Source organism: Artibeus jamaicensis, unplaced genomic scaffold, assembly GCF_021234435.1.
Source record: "Artibeus jamaicensis isolate MK-2021 breed Jamaican fruit bat unplaced genomic scaffold, CSHL_Jam_final contig_354, whole genome shotgun sequence".
NCBI classification, from domain to species: domain Eukaryota; kingdom Metazoa; phylum Chordata; class Mammalia; order Chiroptera; family Phyllostomidae; genus Artibeus; species Artibeus jamaicensis.
Window position 1 is genome coordinate 37,963,990 of NW_026521803.1, and position 18,648 is coordinate 37,982,637.

General features: G+C 46.3%; 1 protein-coding gene across 1 annotated transcript in view; it reads left to right on the top strand.

Annotated features, from left to right (window-relative positions):
* The window catches only part of CDH20 (cadherin 20), a 182,685-nt gene that overhangs the window by 162,139 nt on the left and 1,898 nt on the right, over nucleotides 1–18,648 (top strand). Inside the window, exons 8-11 of the mRNA XM_037156434.2 lie at nucleotides 4,622–4,758; nucleotides 6,937–7,058; nucleotides 10,772–10,889; nucleotides 15,025–15,276. Of these exons, the coding sequence (XP_037012329.2) occupies nucleotides 4,622–4,758; nucleotides 6,937–7,058; nucleotides 10,772–10,889; nucleotides 15,025–15,276 (629 nt within the window). The remainder of the gene's footprint in view (nucleotides 1–4,621; nucleotides 4,759–6,936; nucleotides 7,059–10,771; nucleotides 10,890–15,024; nucleotides 15,277–18,648) is intronic.

Genomic DNA, 18,648 nt, shown 5'->3' on the forward strand with positions numbered 1-18,648 from the left:
CAACCAAACATAAACATTTTACATTTTCAGGCATTAAAATGGCTAAAATGATTTTGTTTGAATTCTGGTATTTGATTTTTAAAACTCAGCTAATCTTGTATTATAACAACTTTATAGGAGTAATATTTCTACCTGAAGCTTTTGAAATGTATTAACAAGGTAGGAGGAAGTTAGTGAAACCATATGATATCAAAACAGCCACAAAATAAGTGAAATATTCTATTATAAATTTATATTTTCGCAAGTCAAATATGTAACACACACACATATACACACATATCAATCTATCTTCTGATTGGTTAATCAACTTATTTATAACAAAAATACTGTGGGGAAAACTTTAGAGAATAAAACTTTATGAGGGGAAATGTGTAAAATGAACACAAGCTTGAAAACATCAGACCTCATTTCTGTGAGCGTCGATTAGACCACTCAGTGGACACTTCCACATGTTCCTTCCAGACTGACCCTGGACCCCCATGTGGTGAGCACCAGGAACAGGGTTTTGGTAGGAGTCGCATTACTAAATGACAAGCAGGAGAGACTGGGCGCTGTCAGGAGACACGCGTGTGCACACGTACACCCAGAGCGAATGTGCATTTTTCAGGACTGCAGTTGTTATCTCAAGGCCTATCTAGGAGGGAAAGAGAGACATCTAGACCCCCGACTGGTGCGGAGCCAAATGAGGCATAAAAAATGAAGGGATCCTATCTAGCTAACCGAGTTGCCTCATGTGACGGGCCACTGCAAGCCACCAGTCAGCATGACGGAAGTCCACAATGAAAAGCCCATCTAGTCCAATAGATCTCAGTCAGAAGGAATCCAAGACTGAACAGGCTGGAAGCACAGAGCAGGGTTCACTGGGTTTATTCTGAGGTGGGACTCTACGTTAGGTCCTAAGAAACTGTCAGGAACAAGGCAACAGCCACACTCTGGCGGCGACAGACCAGGGTCCAGGCACCACGGCAAAGCAGAGTCCCACTGGTCAGAAGCCGCGGTGATGCTCCCTCTGCACCTCGGTCACAGAGAGAGGGCAGACTTCACAGTGCCAGACACAGGGCCACTCTTCCAGATGTCCCCTGGGGACACAGAGTGGGCCCTGCGTTCACGCAGAAAATCGGGGGTCCTGGACTCTCGGGGGCGGGGGGGACATAAAGATCAAATTTCCGGATACCATTTAATACCCATTTGGGAATTACTTTCCTGTATTATCTTTCCCCCAAATTATTTATCCTTAGTTTTTCTATCAAAGTTATTTTCTTTTGAAATAATTTGCATATGTCATATGCTGTTTGGCCATCTAATTCATCTGCATTTTTATTACAAATAAATGAGATTTGTATTTCTGACAAGCAATTACATATTAAATTACCCCAAAACCAACATGTTACCTAAAATTTAAATATTATAAACAAAGAGCCATTTAACTTTTTAAAAAGATTATTAAGGCTTTTATAATTTCCTCTCTAGGCAGTTTATGGTGTGTTCAGGCACATAAACTAGTCGTTACTACCAGCAAACCCCCAAACTAGTCTCCAGATTTCGTTTTATATACATGAAAAACACCATGCTTGGTTCTCCTAAAATTCTAGTGCGTACTCAAGGAATTTCTGGCAGGCGGTGCACAGAAGCACTTGGCAACCAAAACGGGCTTCCGCTGCGTGAAAACAGCCTGCCCTCCTGTGCCGTCCTGGAGGGTTTGCGTGGATTCGCGAGCCTGCCCACGATGCCCAGCCTCCAAATCGCATTCCAGAATGCCCTGAGCCAAGCAAATAAGCAGGGAGCCCAGAGAACACTGGCTAACGTTTGCTCAGGGAGTTCTGTATGTGTTTGCGGTGCCCGCTCTGCCTGTAGTAGGTAAGATGATTATGGTTAGAGCAGGAAAACCACCTACACAGTTCACTAGTGGGTCCCAGGTTCCTCATTTTCCATCTGTATCTACACTTCCAATTTGTGCCCCTGCCTCCTGAAATGTGGCCCAGTGTCCCATCCTGAGTCATGAACGCTCTGACTGCCTCCATCCGGGCCCCGTCTGGGAAGTCGGAAAGGACTGCACCTGAAGAGGGAGGCTTCTCTGAGGCAGGGCTTCCCCTCGGAGTGTCACGAGGCAGTGCTGTCAGGGGTCCTCTCCACTCGTTATCTCCGTCACTCCACCCCACGCTCTCTCTAGCATCTGCTCTGGCCTTGTACGTTGGGCTGCAGAACGCTGGCTCTTCAGAGGCTGCTTCTCCCGCGGCACTATGCCTGCGGCTGGGAGAGCTGCCATCAGGGTCATGGCCAAAGGGCCGGCTTTACTCGTGGGTAGGGAACAGAGAGAAAAGACGTCAGAGGCCAACCAGTATTTTTTTTCCTAAGACAAATTCAACTCTTAAAACAACCAGTAAACTTTAAAACTAAATCACTAGTTATACCCAGGAAAAATGCTCTAGTTAATTTTAAATTAACTTTGCAGGCATATGTTTGTTCTTTATTAAAAAGTCAACTGTTTACTATCATGGTATAATCTATCTTCAAAAGGAGATCAGGTTTGTGTCCTTGAACCATCTCGTCCGTTCCATGTGTACTAATGCAGCATGGCCCGGTCGGTAGTCAGGAGCAGGAACTAGGAATCCAACTGCCTGCCCTTGATTCCCAGCTGTGAGACCTTGGACAAGAGACTTACCTTCTCTATGCCGCCGCTTGCTAGCCTGCAAAATGGGGATGATAACAGTACTTACCTCACAGGGTTATTGTGAGGCTTAAATGAGTCAATACAAGTCAGGGGTATAAACCAGTGCCTGACCACACTAGCTTTCCTTAAATTGGATCACGGGCAGAAACAGACATTAATTTGCTGCCTTAAATTTCCCAACCCTTAGAGAGTCGTAAGTGAAACGATTCCAACTTCTCTAGCCCTCAGTGGCTACCTTTCCCTTTAATCTGTAATTCTCTGAACAGCCATCCTGCACCTCTGCAGGAAAAAAAAAATATGTTTAAAACAAAGCATTTTACTAAATAATACATATACATGCATATTACACATACACATATATATGTATTTATATATGTATATATGAGACAAAACTTTTACCATCAACATTACTCTTACTGCACGTGATCATCTGGCATGCAAACCTGCTATTTTATTTCATTTTCTTTCAACAGTGGTCCTAACCCACCTGACTTAACCAACCTGCAGTTTAAACACAACGCACTAAAGGAAGAGCTTGCTCCCATCCAAATGGCAGTTTCCCAGTTCCCCTATAGGTGGCAACTTTAAAAAGAACTTTGAACCCAATACATTAATGTGTCTCTTTTTTTTTTTTTTTTCAAATCTTACTACTGCAAAGTATTTTTGCAAGCGATTTAATTCCTCTAAAGACTTGGTCTCTGCTGATAACTGAGATAATACCTACCTCCTGCAGAAGGTGTAAGAATTTTAAAAGAAGCTATAAAATGCCTGGTGTTCAATAATGGCAGCTATTATCATTACTAGCTGGGGGCTATATAAGGTTCTCCAGCATGGCTCTCAATTATGACTTTATGGAGGGTTTTAAACAGACCTGAAACTCCCTCTATAGTTACTTAATCTCCCAAAACAGGAACCAAACAAAATGATGCAGGTGAGATGACACAGAGGATCAGACCGCCACGTCACACTAGACAGGAACTCTAGCACTGACCCATTACCAAGGTACATGACGGCTCAAAGGATACAGACAACAGCAAAGCAGAAGCCAAGCACTCTCTCCTTGGAAGGGTCTAAAACCACCAGGTGCGAGGGCTTGTAAACATCCTCTTCTCCTGTGTAAGGACGTGTGTTGGCCTACACGGAGCATGCAGGTACATGCTGTGGATATTGCTATCCAGAGCACTGCCTGAACCAAAGGAGCTGTTTTGGTTATGAAACACCTGTTTTTTACACCCTGTTAATTACCTAGCTTACATGACATTTTCCAGCAAGCTGAGCCCCATAAATTCATGAATTCGAGGCTTACTTACAATGAGCAACCTAGACAGACCTGGTGCCTCCCGTTAAAAACATTCCACAGAGCAGGACTCCCCACTGCGTAAATGCATTATCGTGTCTGCCAACAGGTCAGTCACTAGCACGTTACAAAGGGCCTGAGGCAAATCGCTTCCTCTCAACAGCTGATATTAATTAGGGGGACTACAATCACTGAACTTCATGCTTTTCAGTTCCAACTTAGCATTTCAGAACTTATTTCAATAAAGTTCATTTTGAGCAAAGACACGTAGGGGTTGATATATTCAGAGGGGTTGATATCCGAAAGCCTTGGACAGTTTTCAACTTTAAATAGTTGAAAATTATCTTTAAATAGCTTAAAACTGCCCTAAGGTCTAGCACCCTGTTCCATTTTGTTTTATGAATCAGGAAATTAGAGCAGTGATACTTCGTTACTGGTTTTCACAGGGGTGGGCAGAGGGGAGTGGAAATAAAACAGCAATTCCGGTCGCCCGAGCCCCTGTAACTCAGAATCAGCAGTGTCAGGTCTCACTCGACATGCTCTCAGTTTTCTCATGTATGTAACATGCCACAGTATGTTTATTCAGATCGATGTGTTTAATCTGTTTTCAGGTTTTGTTTTTATTTTGTGTTTTTTTACTTTTGTTTTTGCAGATATTCCATCGACAGAAGCAGTGACCCTGGAAGGTTCTTCTATGTCGACATTACAACAGGGGCTCTGATGACTGCAAGACCCCTGGACCGGGAAGAGTTTTCTTGGCATAACCTCACTATCCTTGCTATGGAAATGAGTAAGTAACTCAATAAACCGGTCTCTACCTAGTGACAGATGTAAGCACTGCGGAAAGTGGGAGTTTCCAGAGCTGGCTGGGACAGGAACTGTATTCTCTACAGAAAGAAACAAAAATCATAGTTCATGCAAGTGAGTGAACGTATTTAGTTCAAATAATTATTGAGCAACTGCTGTACATCACTGTCCTGTTTTAGGGATTTTAAAAAGCATGCAAACGCAGTAAAAAAAAATAGCATCTTCAAACCAAGAAGCTAAAATTCTACACGAGGAGAAGGGTCAGTTCCTGAGAAATCTAAGAGGCTTTTAACATTTGACAAGATTGGGAAGGAACAAACAGCACCAAATACTATTTTTGGCTGAAAGAAAGCATTTATAACAAATGACCCTGATTACACACAGGTATACGAAAATTTCAGACATCTTAAAAATGCAGATTTACTAACATAAACTTAAAAATGGAATAGAAAAGTAGTAAAAATTGAGATTAGCATGTTTATTATAAACTTAACAAAAATTACATTATTTACTACTGTTTACTTTTTTCCCATAACACCTAGTGATGGTGAATGTTCAGGTAAATGGCAGACCCTAATGTACTGGCCAAAGTGGGTACAGCCATTCAGGGGACAGTTTGGCAATTAGTCTTCTGTATTAAGATTCTTCAAAATATCCATACTTTTTCTCAAGAATTCTACCTCTAATAATTACCTTAAGGAAATAACAATAGATAGCAACAAAAATTTATATACCAAAATGTCTACTGCAATATTATTTAAAAATCAGATTATCTAGCCCTGGCCAGGTAGCTCATTCGGTTAGAGCATCACCCCCAGATGCTAAGGTTGCGGGTTGAACCCCTCGTCAGGGCATGTACAAAAATCAACAAATGATTGCATAAATAAGTGGAACAATAAATCGATATCTCTCTCTCATTCTCTCCCCTCCCTCTCTCTAAAATCAATCAATAAATTTTTTTAGGAAGGGAATACTCTAAATGTCTAATAGAAATCTGACTAAATGAGGCTACCATGTAGATATTAATACCCACACTGTCAAAGCAAATTTCAATGACACAAGACAGATAATCTTGCCCTAAAATATTAATGTTCTGAATCCAACTTTTTTATTTTGCTTACCTGCTCTGTGTGTGTGTGTGAAGCTCCACATTTTTGGACACACATGCAATATTGGATATATACTGACTACGTCTGGCAGGACTGTGAATGATAGTTATCCTCATGTTTTTCTGGAATCTTCATTATTCCTTCTATAAACAAATTCCACTGTTACAATAAAAAAATTTAATGTTTTAGCCAAGCAATAAAAATATTTACAGGGGAAACACAGCAGAGCATAAGTATTTTTGAGAAAGAAAAAATGAACCAGAAGAATAAGAAGTTCTGATTCACTAAATTTATTTAGTAAGAATAATTTGTGCATCTTAAATTTCTACTCTGTCTTCTTGGGATGATGACCAAAACAGGGAAGTGGAAAACCCCACCCCCCGCCAGTTCCTCAGAAGGGGATGCTCTCCCTCTCTCCTTCCCTTCCCCTCTAAAGATAAATAAATAAATATTTATTAAAAAAAAAAAAAAAGAAAAGAAAGAGCCCCTACTGGGACTGTGAAATTGTCTTTGTGTGGCAATGCCAAGCAAAAAAGAAACCAAAAAGACATTTCCCTGTCAGTGGCGGGTAACTTCTCCTGCCCCGGCCAAAGCCAGGGGCCGGTGTATGTGACCCTGTGATAACCCCTGAGTCCCTGGGCAGGGACTGTGTTCCTGTCTGTGTTCCTGTCCATCACTTGAAACCTTCCAAATATAATCCAAAGAACAGAATGATTCACAGGAACAAACCCCTACTGTACGCCTCCTTTGATAAATAGGCTATTTTCAAGCCCCAAATACAGAACTGATCTCCTTTAATTCTAGAACCTGAAATATGAGAGCCAAGGGAGAGGTTCAAAACCTCTTTTGAACCCTCATTTTTTGATACCTGCTCCCCGTCAAGTCTGGCCCTTCGCCTCATCCCGACGCCACACACACCCTCAGACACACACCCCCTCCTCCCCACACTTCTGTGTCCCGCCACACCCTCACAGGGTAACACAGTGGCCACTGCTGCATACTTCATCCGCTGGTCCAGAACCTCACCTCGAGTCTGCTTTGTGCTTCTTTAGACAACCCTGCCCAGGTCGGAAGTGTTGCTGTCCCGATCAGAGTCCTGGACGTGAACGACAACGCTCCGGAGTTCCCCCGATTCTACGAGGCCTTCGTCTGTGAGAACGCCAAATCGGGGCAGGTAAGCTGCCTGCGAGGCACACACCTCAGTGAGCTCCCCATGCCGCAAGGACTATCACGGGTGACCAAATCTGCCATCAGAGAAATTTAGGCTCCAGAGTGCCCAACTTCTCCTGCATATCACGTTGCAACAGTTCACTCGTTAAGACGACTATCTGGAGTCTCCATCACACTGTACAATCTGAAGATGACGATGCAATTTACAATGCTTTGATGCTGGTCTGATTCACCGGCCAGCCTGTAACACGCTATCCGCCCGCCTTGGAACTGAACTGCAGAGAACCAACTTTAATGACGTGCTCTGGGGCCTGGAAGGGAGGCACCATGAAGATCAAAGGAAAGAAGAATCCTCCCTTTTCCTCAGTTTAGCACTACTCCCTGGAAATATTTACAGTGGGGAAATAGTTTAATTTTTGTATCTTCCTAACCCCCATTCTTAACTTCTGGCGACAGATGCCTCGTTTAGGGACTGCATGCGGATTCTCAGAACGTTTTGTGACCTAGAATTACTATCCCCGCCCCTCCCTCACTTAAACGCCCCTTTATTAGTGCTGCTCATGCCACGTAAGTTTTGAGAAAAAAATTAATCTGAAGGAACAAATTTCTACTTAGTTGAAACAACTTCAGTTCTGTAACCCTCAGGAAAAAAAATGTACTTTTTTAAAGCCCACTTTTAAACCTAAATGAGAATCTGGTTGATCAAACTCCAAGAGGTACAACTGAGAAACATCCAAAACCCTGCCTGGAGTAGCCACATCCAGACCAGGCACTCGTCCGCCCGGTGCCCACCCTTCCACGCCTCGGGCGCAGGCCGCCCTGTCCCCCCCGTCCGCTCCCACCTTGTAAGCCGAGCTCCTCCTCTCCTTACAACCCAGCAGACTCCCTAACAGCCCCGTTTCCCCGGGGTACACACTGTGGCCCCATGGACTCTGGAGGTGGGGTGCAAACAGGCCAGGAGAATCAGTGTGCAAGTTCTGAGTGTGTGGCGTGCGTGTCTCCAAGGCGGGGACTCAGGCTCTGGCAGCCCAGGCCTTCGCTGTGCCGTGGTTTGGGTTCTCTCTCCTCTCACTCGCCTGCTCCACCACCTCCAGCTGCACAGAGGGACTATGTCTGTACAGCCGAGCTCACTGCAGGCTGTCCCGACACGTCTTCACATTCTGCCAAGTCAGTTTATTCGTTAAGACAGTTTCCTATCTTCCAGGGGGTGGGGGGAGTGTCCTGTAGAGACTTTGAAATAAATTATTTCATCCATTGACTCTTGAAACTCTGTGCAATGGTCTATGGCACTCCTAAAATTTTTTTAACAAGTCAGGGGCAATTCTACTTCCACATCCATTGAATTTCTGGCCTAGAAAGACATGAAATTTTACACAGCTCATAAAAGTTACAATGAAGAGTTTATAGCATAAGAAATGATCCGTGTTATTGTAAGAAAGGAGGTATAAAAACCACATGTGCATGCTGAAGTTATGTAAAATTATGTCTGTATGAACCAAGACTGAGAGACAAGATATAAAAATAGCAATAGCTACTATGCACAGATGGGTTTTGAGTGAGGGGGGTATGGGCCTTTATCTCAATAATTTGTTTTATATTATGACAATGTATTATACATTGTGTTCTATTATGACAATGTATAATAAAACAAAATAGTGCTTTCTAAGATCATGATATGACAAATATATACTACTTTATACTACGACATGACAAGAGGCTAATTTTTTACCTATAGTATAAAGAGAGTGCTCACTAGCATAGTAAAAGCTTTCATGCTGCGCTCAGCCCTCATTGAGTGCGTCTTCTGATTCCTTCATGCCCTGCCTTCACCGCTGCTCACCGAGAGGGATGCATGTACCCAGCAGCTTGGCAGACGCAGAGCTGACGACAGTGCCCCAAAAGTCCAACCCGAGGAGGCAGGGTCTTCGCTCAAGCTTTCTTTAGAGCCCTGAGGCCAGCCAGCCCTATGTCTCAGGCCCCCACCTCACCTGTATATACGATTTCACAGGTCAGATGTCCTGAAATGAATTTCCAACACCGTTAACCAACAAAAGCACCCATTTATAACATGCATCAGCAAGTCTGTGCTGCACTGCAGGCCAGATGGAAGGTACAGGACTGGTCTCGGCAGGGATTCGGCAGGGATTCGGCAGGGATGGGGCAGCAGGGCGACCCCGGTATGTGCACAGCACTGGCGCCAGACGAGACTGTGGGGCCAGTTTATCTTCAGAGCCCCCCTGACCTCTCTCCTTCAGTGCAGCGCCACTCCCCCAATTTTTTTCAAGGGGCCAGTTGCCAGCTGGGTTCGCCAGGAGGCATATCTGGGGATGGTGTTCCAATTAAGATGCTTATTCAGGAGTGTTCCTGGGCCAAAGCCTGTAGAAGGGAAAGACTTTTGCAGACTGGGCAAAAGGAGAAGCCCAGCTGCAATGCAGACCTACCGGCAGCCTTGGGTGACTCCACAGGGCTCTAGAACTAGAGTTCTGCCAAGCTGAGATGGGATGGCCAGGCCTCTGTACTACTGCCATCAGTCACTGGATGTGGGCTGTGCTGGAAGTTTGTGGTGACTGGGGGCAGGTGGTTCCCAGCGACTGAGGCAACCCCCAAAGAGACAGGTGAAGGCTGGGACACCGAGTCCTTCACTGAAGGGGATCTGAGCAGCACACTGTCCACCAAAAGTCCCCTGGCTGGAGCTGCCCGTATGCAATCCCCAGAGTACTATGAGGGAAGTAATGCCTCCCTCAACTTACGGAGAAACAAAGACTAAGCCAGCCCACCTGGGCCCAGCCAACCTTTGCTGTCTGGCTGCTACCCCGGCAGAAACACAGCTGGCTCTTAGCAAGATGTCCCGTCTCCAGGGCCCGGCCCAGCAGGGGTGGAGGAGTGTGTGCTATTGGTCGGCAGAGAAGCACACACACAGGAAGGAGACCGCCCACTCCACACCTTTTCTATATGTCCCCAAGTCCGTGTGCCAGTGGTACAATGGTGTATTTCACACCGCTCTTGTAGAGGCTTTTCATCATGGTCTTCGTAACCACGAGGCAACTAACTACTTGGAAAATCACTGCAGAAAAGGCAAACTTGGGGCCAGAGGAGCTGCGGAAGAAGCCAGCCCACCTCCTCCTCTCCGCAGCCCCCAGATCTGCTCCTGATTCTGGTCTGCCCTGCACACTGCACCCTGGCGGACTTGTGCTCTGCACCTTGTCCAGCTCCCTTCCTGCCAACAGAGACCCACTAACCTGACCCAGCCAATGTGCCCTTCCAGGTGCTGGTCATTTTGAAATAGGGGCCTCTCAAAGAAAACAACTTGGCCCTGAAATATTAACCCAGCGTGGGCTTAAAGTGGTGGGGTGAGAGGATGAAAAAGTGGGAGAGGAGCAGAACCTTGCAGCACCCCAGAGTTCGTTTATTCAAAATCTTCTACTGAGACCGCCTAACAGCGGCTGGCATCGTTTTGAGAATACGTTACGTCGATGTCTAACACCCGAGGTATTTAGCTAACACTCACCCTGTGACGTTAGTGTAGTCAGGCCCAACAAAACACCAAAACGAAACCCTGACTTTCGGGACAGCATGGAGATCTTCCAGGTGAGTGTCGGGATACCCTCCCCATTGGGTGAAGTAGCCTGCGGTTGGATTTCGGGGTCTGGGATGTCACTGGGCCCTGAAACGTCTTCTTTTGGCTCCAGCTCACCTGACTTCATGTCCCTCCCTCAGCTGATCCAGACGGTGAGTGCAGTGGACCACGATGACCCACGCAACGGCCAGCACTTCCACTACAGCTTGGCCCCCGAGGCTGCCAACAACCCCAACTTCACCCTAAGGGACAACCGAGGTAATCAGTCAGGCGGATGGCGGCTACCGATGTTCTTCTACGGTTTGGGCTGGTACCTGGGGTTATCCCACTTGGGGTCAAAATCCGCCTGCTCTTTACTAGCAGGGGAGACACTAATGCTGATTTGTAGTGTCCTTCAAGGTTTTCTTTCAGAACATCAGAGACAAAGGACGTCCTCTGCCGATCCTGAAACCTTCCTTCAGTCAGTTCACACGGGTCTGAGAGCTGGCTCCGCCCCAGACACTGTGTAAGGCACCCAGGCAGAAACCGGCCCTCGCCCCAGAGATGGCAGCCGTGTTTGTATGTTCTGTAACCACAGGAAGACGCTGCGAAAGATGCTGGAAACTGGGCGAGATAAAGAGGAAAACCTGAGGGAACACTTCTAAGCAAGGATCAGAGAGGGAAACAGTAAAAAGCTCCCAGAACAAACGGGAGGCAAAGGCCAAGGAACAGAGAGGGCAAAGGGCGAATACGGGGCCTCGAGGAGCAGTTTCAGCACTGCAACAACTGCTATACTTTAGAAAGACCCAGCCGGAGCCCCCTGTTCCAGAAAGTGCTCGCCACCGCGGCTCTGCCCGGATGGAATTCCAGACCTTCCTTCCCGATGAGCGCCCCATCAGCGCGGGGCTCTCTCCACTCAGCGGACTCTCCCCTGCGCACCAGGGAAAATGAGGGGCTTCTGTGCTCCAGCCAGATCATTTTCAAAGAAAGATCAGAACCAGTGAAAACTAATTCAGGTCTGTCGAGTGAACCCTTCTGTCACTAACTCTGCTACCAACCAGCTGTCTGACTTGAGGCGAGAGGTCTGCAGGGGCCCCACGCTCACTCCAATCCTACAACATAAGTCGGCAACTTATAACGATCTAAACAAAGGCTAACAAGCAGTCGTGGTTAGACATGCCTGGCCTTATCGCAAACATCAATTATCTGAGACTTAAAGAATTAATTCCACCCCACGTGCTATTCTGTTGTTAACAGTTGAGCATATCAAACCTGTTCCCTTCTAAATGGGAAGCATTCTTCCAAGTCATCCCCTGATCTGTTTGTTGTCACAAAATCACCATGACAATTCTGGAAGGAACGGCAACATAAATTATAACAACAGAACTACCACAATTAAACACCCTGGTATTTCCATCGGGTCCAATTTTGATCTGTTTACTTATGTGCTTTACGAGGAAACCCTTCCTGCCACGCGGCTCAGCCCCCAGGACTGGTCTCACAGTGGGAACCCTGGGAAAATGACACGTGACACTGATTCTCCCGACTTTCAGCTGCGTCACTCTAGTCCTTCACTCTGGTATTTGCCAGAAACAACATGCAGCAAACTTCTTACAGGTGAGTCTGGGCACCGATTCATGGAGCCAACGCCGTAGAAAGACGGGCCCCCGGAACACCGTGACTCTAAAAAGACAGGAGTCCTCTCCTGGTAGGCTTTCCACAGTGGAAGTCAGCACATCCTCACCGGAAGGAATAAACTCTTGGTCTCCTCGTGACAACTTACTCCACAAGTACCCTTCACTGAGGCTCACAAAAAAGCCGGTCAATACCTGACATGATGGGTCTATCGTCAAGCCCCCCCCTCCCAAGCCCCCCTCCCATGCCCAAAACATGACGCCCTTTTATGAACACAACAGAGCGCTGTCTCGAGGAAAGCCCTGCTTCTTTGTACCACCCAAAGCGTTATGAAAAGTGCTGTGTATATATAGCACTTTACAATTAACGTGCATTTCCCCATACTTTGCTTTACTTGGTATTTATAATAGCCCTATAAGGTTTGAAGGAAGTTGCTAATCCCTCTGGTTTGTGTAGCCTGATCTGGTATATAAGGAAAGGAAACGCATCAGTGAGTAAACATTAAGATTGGGACTGGAAGTTGGGGCCCGTTTTAGCCACATCAAAAAAAGAAAAAAAGAAGAAAAACGTTTTGTGTCACCTTGGAAACAAATACTTTTTCCAAATTGGTTACTAAACTCCTAGTTACCATATCCAACAAAAATTCTGTGACTATTATAGCCCAGAACCCTTCCAGGAGCAGACTCAGCAGCGTGATCTGACCTTTTTTATCTTAAATAATTCTGAGATCAAGAAACACGTGATGTGCAGCAGGAATAACACTTCCATGAAATTCAGCTCTGGTCAGACTCTCTTAGGACCTGGACTCAACTGAACCAAAAAACAAAAAAGATTTCCGTTTCTGAAAAAAACAAAATGAAAACTGTGAAACAGAACTAACAGTATCTAGCAACTGAATCTGGAAAACAGAAAACTGAGTGGGCTGTGTGGTAGGTGGAAGTAACAACATAATCCTCAGGTTGGCAACCAGTTGCTATCTTTATCTGCAAGTAAGAGGAAAGGCCTGTGCCAAAGCAGGACGCGATTTCAATTAGCTGAATAATTTTCAGCTAATGTAACTGAACTAAACAAACCTTTACATAGCGCAATGGAAGGAGTGTAACTTTGGAGTCAGAGAGACCAAAGTTCAAATCCCAGCTCTGCTACTAAATTAGTGACTCCGACCAAATTACATCAGCTCTCTACATTAACTCTCTCATTGTAAAAGGGAGAGATTATCACCAAACTGTTGTGAAAATTAAATGAAATGCTGCACGTAAAGTCGAAGCACCCGACACATAAGCACTCACTGAACAAGAGAAAAGCAAGAGAGGAGAAGATGAAAAATTTAATTAAAAGGGAATGTATTAGTCAGTACAGGTTAGGTTATGCTGCAGGAACAAATGATACGGAAATCTCAACGACTTAACACAACTACAGTTAGTGTCTTGCTCACAGAAAGCTGGCAGAGGGATGACCCAGGAGAGCTGGCTGTCCATGTGCGGCCCAGAGTCCCAGACTCCACCCCAAACGCTCCTTCCTGGCACCACACCACGGCAGAGCACAGAGAATCTCACACCGGCTGGCACAGGGTTCTGCCCAGAAGTGACATGAATGACTTACTGCTCATTTTTCATCATCTAAACTGTCCAAATTCAAAAGGGTAGAGAAGTATAATCCTATGTTACGTATGTCCAAGAAGGGAAGGAGAACCAGAAATGTTAATATTGATACTAATAACGTTTACTTTGTTAGACTCAGAATTTTGTGTGAAGTTGTAGACTCTTCCCTGTGAAGTGTGAGACACACCCAGAGGGCCCTCCGTGGTGACAGTCGCCTTGAGAGTCACTGCTTGTGTGTCCTGCCACGTATCTCAAACTCTTCCTGTGCCAAAAGTGATCTGAGCTCTGCAAAAGTATCTCTGATTTACAATTCAACCCCCCTCAAGGAAACTTGAAAACACAGATTAAAAAAGTAGAAGATCCCAAAACCGAACACTGGACAAGTGTAATACAAATACACACGCGCACACACCAGCTTTAGGAAAACAACAAATAATTCTGCTAATCCCTTTCAAAACTAGAGGGGGAAAAAACTGGTACTGCTGATCAGGAACGGATTTTCGCCAAGTTCACGTTAACTACTTAAACTCAGACCACCAAACAGGGAGAAATCACAGAGTGTCACATGATCAGAGGATTTCAAATGAGCCTCTGCTAAATAAGCAGATTCTGTTTGAAGGCGCAGGAGGAGCTGGTGACTGCATTTCAGAGGCATAAAGTAAACAGCAAAAGACAGGAATTCTAGCCCAAGCAGCAAAAATAAGCGAGCTGCCACGGACACGTGGGCTCCTCCGCATTCTTCTCCTGGAGGCGCCACTCGGCCCGGCCGCGGAAAGCTGCTCAAGACCACAAGTCATCACTGACAGTTCATCTCTGTCTAGCTTTCCCAGGGACATTTCAGTCAGATGTGAAGTCTGACAGTTTGCCCTGGGCAATTTATGTCACCAAGGGAAAGACATAATCTCAAAAAGGGTTTCTCTCCTAGGCCTCGGGGTTTTGCCTAGAAACAAGTAAAATCCTGGTTTCTGCATCCAAATGCTGATCCAGACAAGGCTGTAGCTAGAGGCCTGCAGGAAATGTTTGACATCCTTCTCTCCTTCCCACAAACACTCCCCCACGTTCCTGCCCTGTAATTGTCCTCAACCCAAGAGACCAACTCATTTGCTGTGTCTTCCGTTTTCTTCTTCCCTCTCACTTTCCTCTCCCCCTTTTCAACCCCGGAACCCTGTCTTCTGCAGATAACACGGCCCGCATCCTGACCCGGAGGTCTGGCTTCCGGCAGCAGGAGCAGAGCGTCTTCCACCTGCCCATCCTGGTATCGGACGACGGGCAGCCGGTACTGAGCAGCACGGGCACGCTGACTATCCAGGTGTGCAGCTGTGACGACAGTGGCCACGTCCTGTCCTGCAGCCCCGAGGCCTACATGCTCCCGGTCACTCTGAGCCGAGGTGCCCTCATCGCCATCCTGGCCTGCATCTTTGTCCTCCTAGGTGAGTAGGTGGCTCCCCTCCGTTCTGTGGGTCCTGCAAAGGCTTCCTCACTTAGACGTCACTCAGTCTCTGTCCTGGCACAGCTGTTCAGAGCTAGTTTTCCGGGCCACACTTCCTGGAGGCATGTGGGCCAAGGAACCACTGCAGGCGCTGGGACTAACAAAACAGACGTCCCGGCGCTCACAGAGTTTACCGCAGAACACAGCGGGTCATCTGACACCACAGAGCCAGAATGACCATTTCGGACAGGACACAATGATCCCCTCCTCTAATCCTTCATTTCAGATAGTAAGTCCTAGTTAAGTCACAGGAGGCAGTGACAGACCTAAGGACAAATGTCACAGACAGAGCGAGGCCTAAACGCAGGCAGGCCCCACACTGTGCAGCCCTGTATCCGAGAGGTACGGCTCTTCTCCTAAGTGTTCACCCCAGATTCTGGAGGTGGTAAGTGTCAGAGAGAAAGGATGAGGCACAGGGTGTTCTGAGGGGTCAGGAGGTAGGGTAGGTGCCGTTCTAAATTGGGTGCTGAGGCGAGGCCTCCCCAGTAAGGAGACCTGTGACCAGAGGTCTGAAAGCAGTGATGGAGCGAAAGCACAGGGCGGTCTGGGAAGATGAGCTGTCTGGGCGTTAGCGCCCCTCCCAGGCACCGCGGCCATCCACGGGGGGCGGCGACCAAACGGGCAGGCCGCCTCTGCTGGTGAACTGGAAAGATGCGCCCACGGCCCGTGGGACCGCACTGCCGCGGGAGGGGTCCCTTCTTCCTCATCTCACGCCACACTCACGCAGCCGCCCAGCCCCCCGCACAGAAGGCCATTCGTGTAACTGTTTTTGATCTCCACACTCAAAAACAAGCAGCGGAACACCTAAACCAATTCTTGAAACTAAGAATATTCCGGTACATATATCCCTACACACATATCGTTTATAACATACACATTTTACTGAGAGAAAAGCAGACTTAATAGATAGGAACGTCATCCAACAGGATAGGAATCCCGGCGCTCTACGAGAGGGAAGCGTCAAGCAGCAGGGACTTAGCTCAGAACAGACATGCAGATGCCCACACACCACCTGGGCCCCAGGCTGCCCTCCACACCGCGACCCCGCCAGACCACAGAAACGAGGCCCTGACCGCAAAATGTTAACACGACTCAGCGCTAGGTAGGCCTGGAGAATATGCTTCTCACAAAAAAATTCTTCTAATACAACAGATGGTTTAATCCTGCTGCTTCAGTTCAGTGCTACATGAAGGGAGAAGTATATAAATAAGCAACGTTTCTAAGTCCTTGGAGCCCGGAATTACAGGGTATTGTCCTGTTTCTAGCCCTTGGGGGCAAGCAGTGGATAAAACCTTCCTGCAATTCCCCGAGTGTCCAGAAGGTGGCACTGGGAGGCCTTGGGTGCCTAACAGGATAACCCAACCCGCAAGAGGCCTTTGATGAAACCGGCTCTTAGGAAAACGCCCATGTTTTAAGTTCACCCCGACCCAAGAGTAGAGGTGGTGTCATTAAAGAAAGACTGATTTAAAGAATCTGGACAGGAGAGGCTCTCAAGTTAGCAGTGGTGTGCGAGGGGCAATTTACTGTACCTCCCACACCCATTCTGCCTTGTCTTTGAATTGCAGAGAATAAACACCTTGTCAGGAGCTAACCTGAGCAGGGCTGTCATAAGACCCTCACAGTTTTAGGCACTCATTTCCAAGAATGCACTACCCACATGAGATATAACTCATAAAAGTGAGTGAGATTAAACTGAAGTTGACTTGCCAACAAAATACTACATTTTGTGGACAATTAAACAGTAATTTTTATTTTTGTGGGATTTTTCTTTTTTATTTCACATCTCACGTATCTAGTTCCTAGAAAACACTCACCGGCCCTATAGGCTGTGCTTAGAGTTTCTAAAGAATAAACATCCCTAGGACCCATTCTCTTCCGTCAGGGAAGCCTTTTAACAGTTGCTGGGATTAATAATCCCAAATCTTCTCCCAAAACTGATTTTGCAATATTTGCTGTTTACATCAGATTACCTGCAATACTTGCTGCTTAAATCTGATTATGGACACTCAGGGAATCAGATTAAAAATAAATATGCAGCAATCTGTATTTTTCAAGAGACGGACCAGTCCCATGAACCGCCTAACTCTTCATCACCAACAGAATTCCTTCCGGCAGATACTCCCAGACTTCCCAACTTTCCTCGCTAGTGTTTTCTAGTGAAATGCCGTCCTGGTGTCACGGATGTGAAGGTTTTCCCAGGCCCTTAGGGAGAACCGCCTAGCCCTGCCCTGTACTCCCTTAGCAACGCCTGTGGCCCTATGACAGGCTTTCCCGCTGCCAGACTTGTACTAATCACGTGTCCACAGTCTCCTGAGATTGCTGATTTATAAAAGCAGTCCTCACATTCCACATCATCTCCACATGGATTAGCACCATGCTTAAAAAATACCAAGTTTAGTAACTATTTATGGAACCCCATGAAAAGCTTGTTCACTTAGAACCCCACTTCTGCTGGCTGCGTCCACCCACATCACACCCCAGCCTCCGATACCCAGTTGCAGCCTCCACACCCTTGGAGCCTGGCAGCCCTCTGCTCCGAAATCCCACAGTCCTGCAGTCCATGAGTTCTCTTTTTGCACAGAAAGAAAGTACATGAAAGTATGTAATTGTTTCCTCTGTGCGTTTTTGTCACTCAAACTCTTTGGGGAAATATTTGATATCAACATCATTAAGTGCAATCTACAAAAAGCATATTCTACATTCAAATTTAAAAAGCATTATCAGTTTTTTAAATCTACTCATTGCCTTACTGGGCATCTGACCATACCCCATGTTCCCCCTGGATAAACTGGGGTCTCATTCTGCAGTGCTGCCAGGCTGTCCGTGCTCCCCAGCTGTAACAACAGCCACCCGAAAAACAATCAATAGCAGTTTTCCAGCTAAAACCTCAACACGCTTCCTGGAAACCACTTTCCATTGTGATAAACAGTTCAATGCGATATTGTCTAGCTCTCCTTTAAACCTCATCAAACACATCCTGGAAAAAATATATATAGATATTTATTGGGATAAAATCTTATCCAAACCAGCAAGCCCGCATCTAACTGGGTGGTGCTTCTCTGATACCACGACGAACTATATAAAATGTCACTGCTCATTCCCTCCTTTCCACAAACACTGTTGGGTCCAGAAAGCCACACCCCCTCTCCAACTAACAGAAGGCTTTTCAGCGGAACTGAGTTTATCAGACAAGTGTGGTCACTCACGCTCTCTTTCCTGAAGGAGAGATAAAAAGACTAAGGCTTCTGACCGACACTTAGCGTATGAGTCTTTATGCCAGTGCACTATACATGATATTCACAGAGTAGGATCC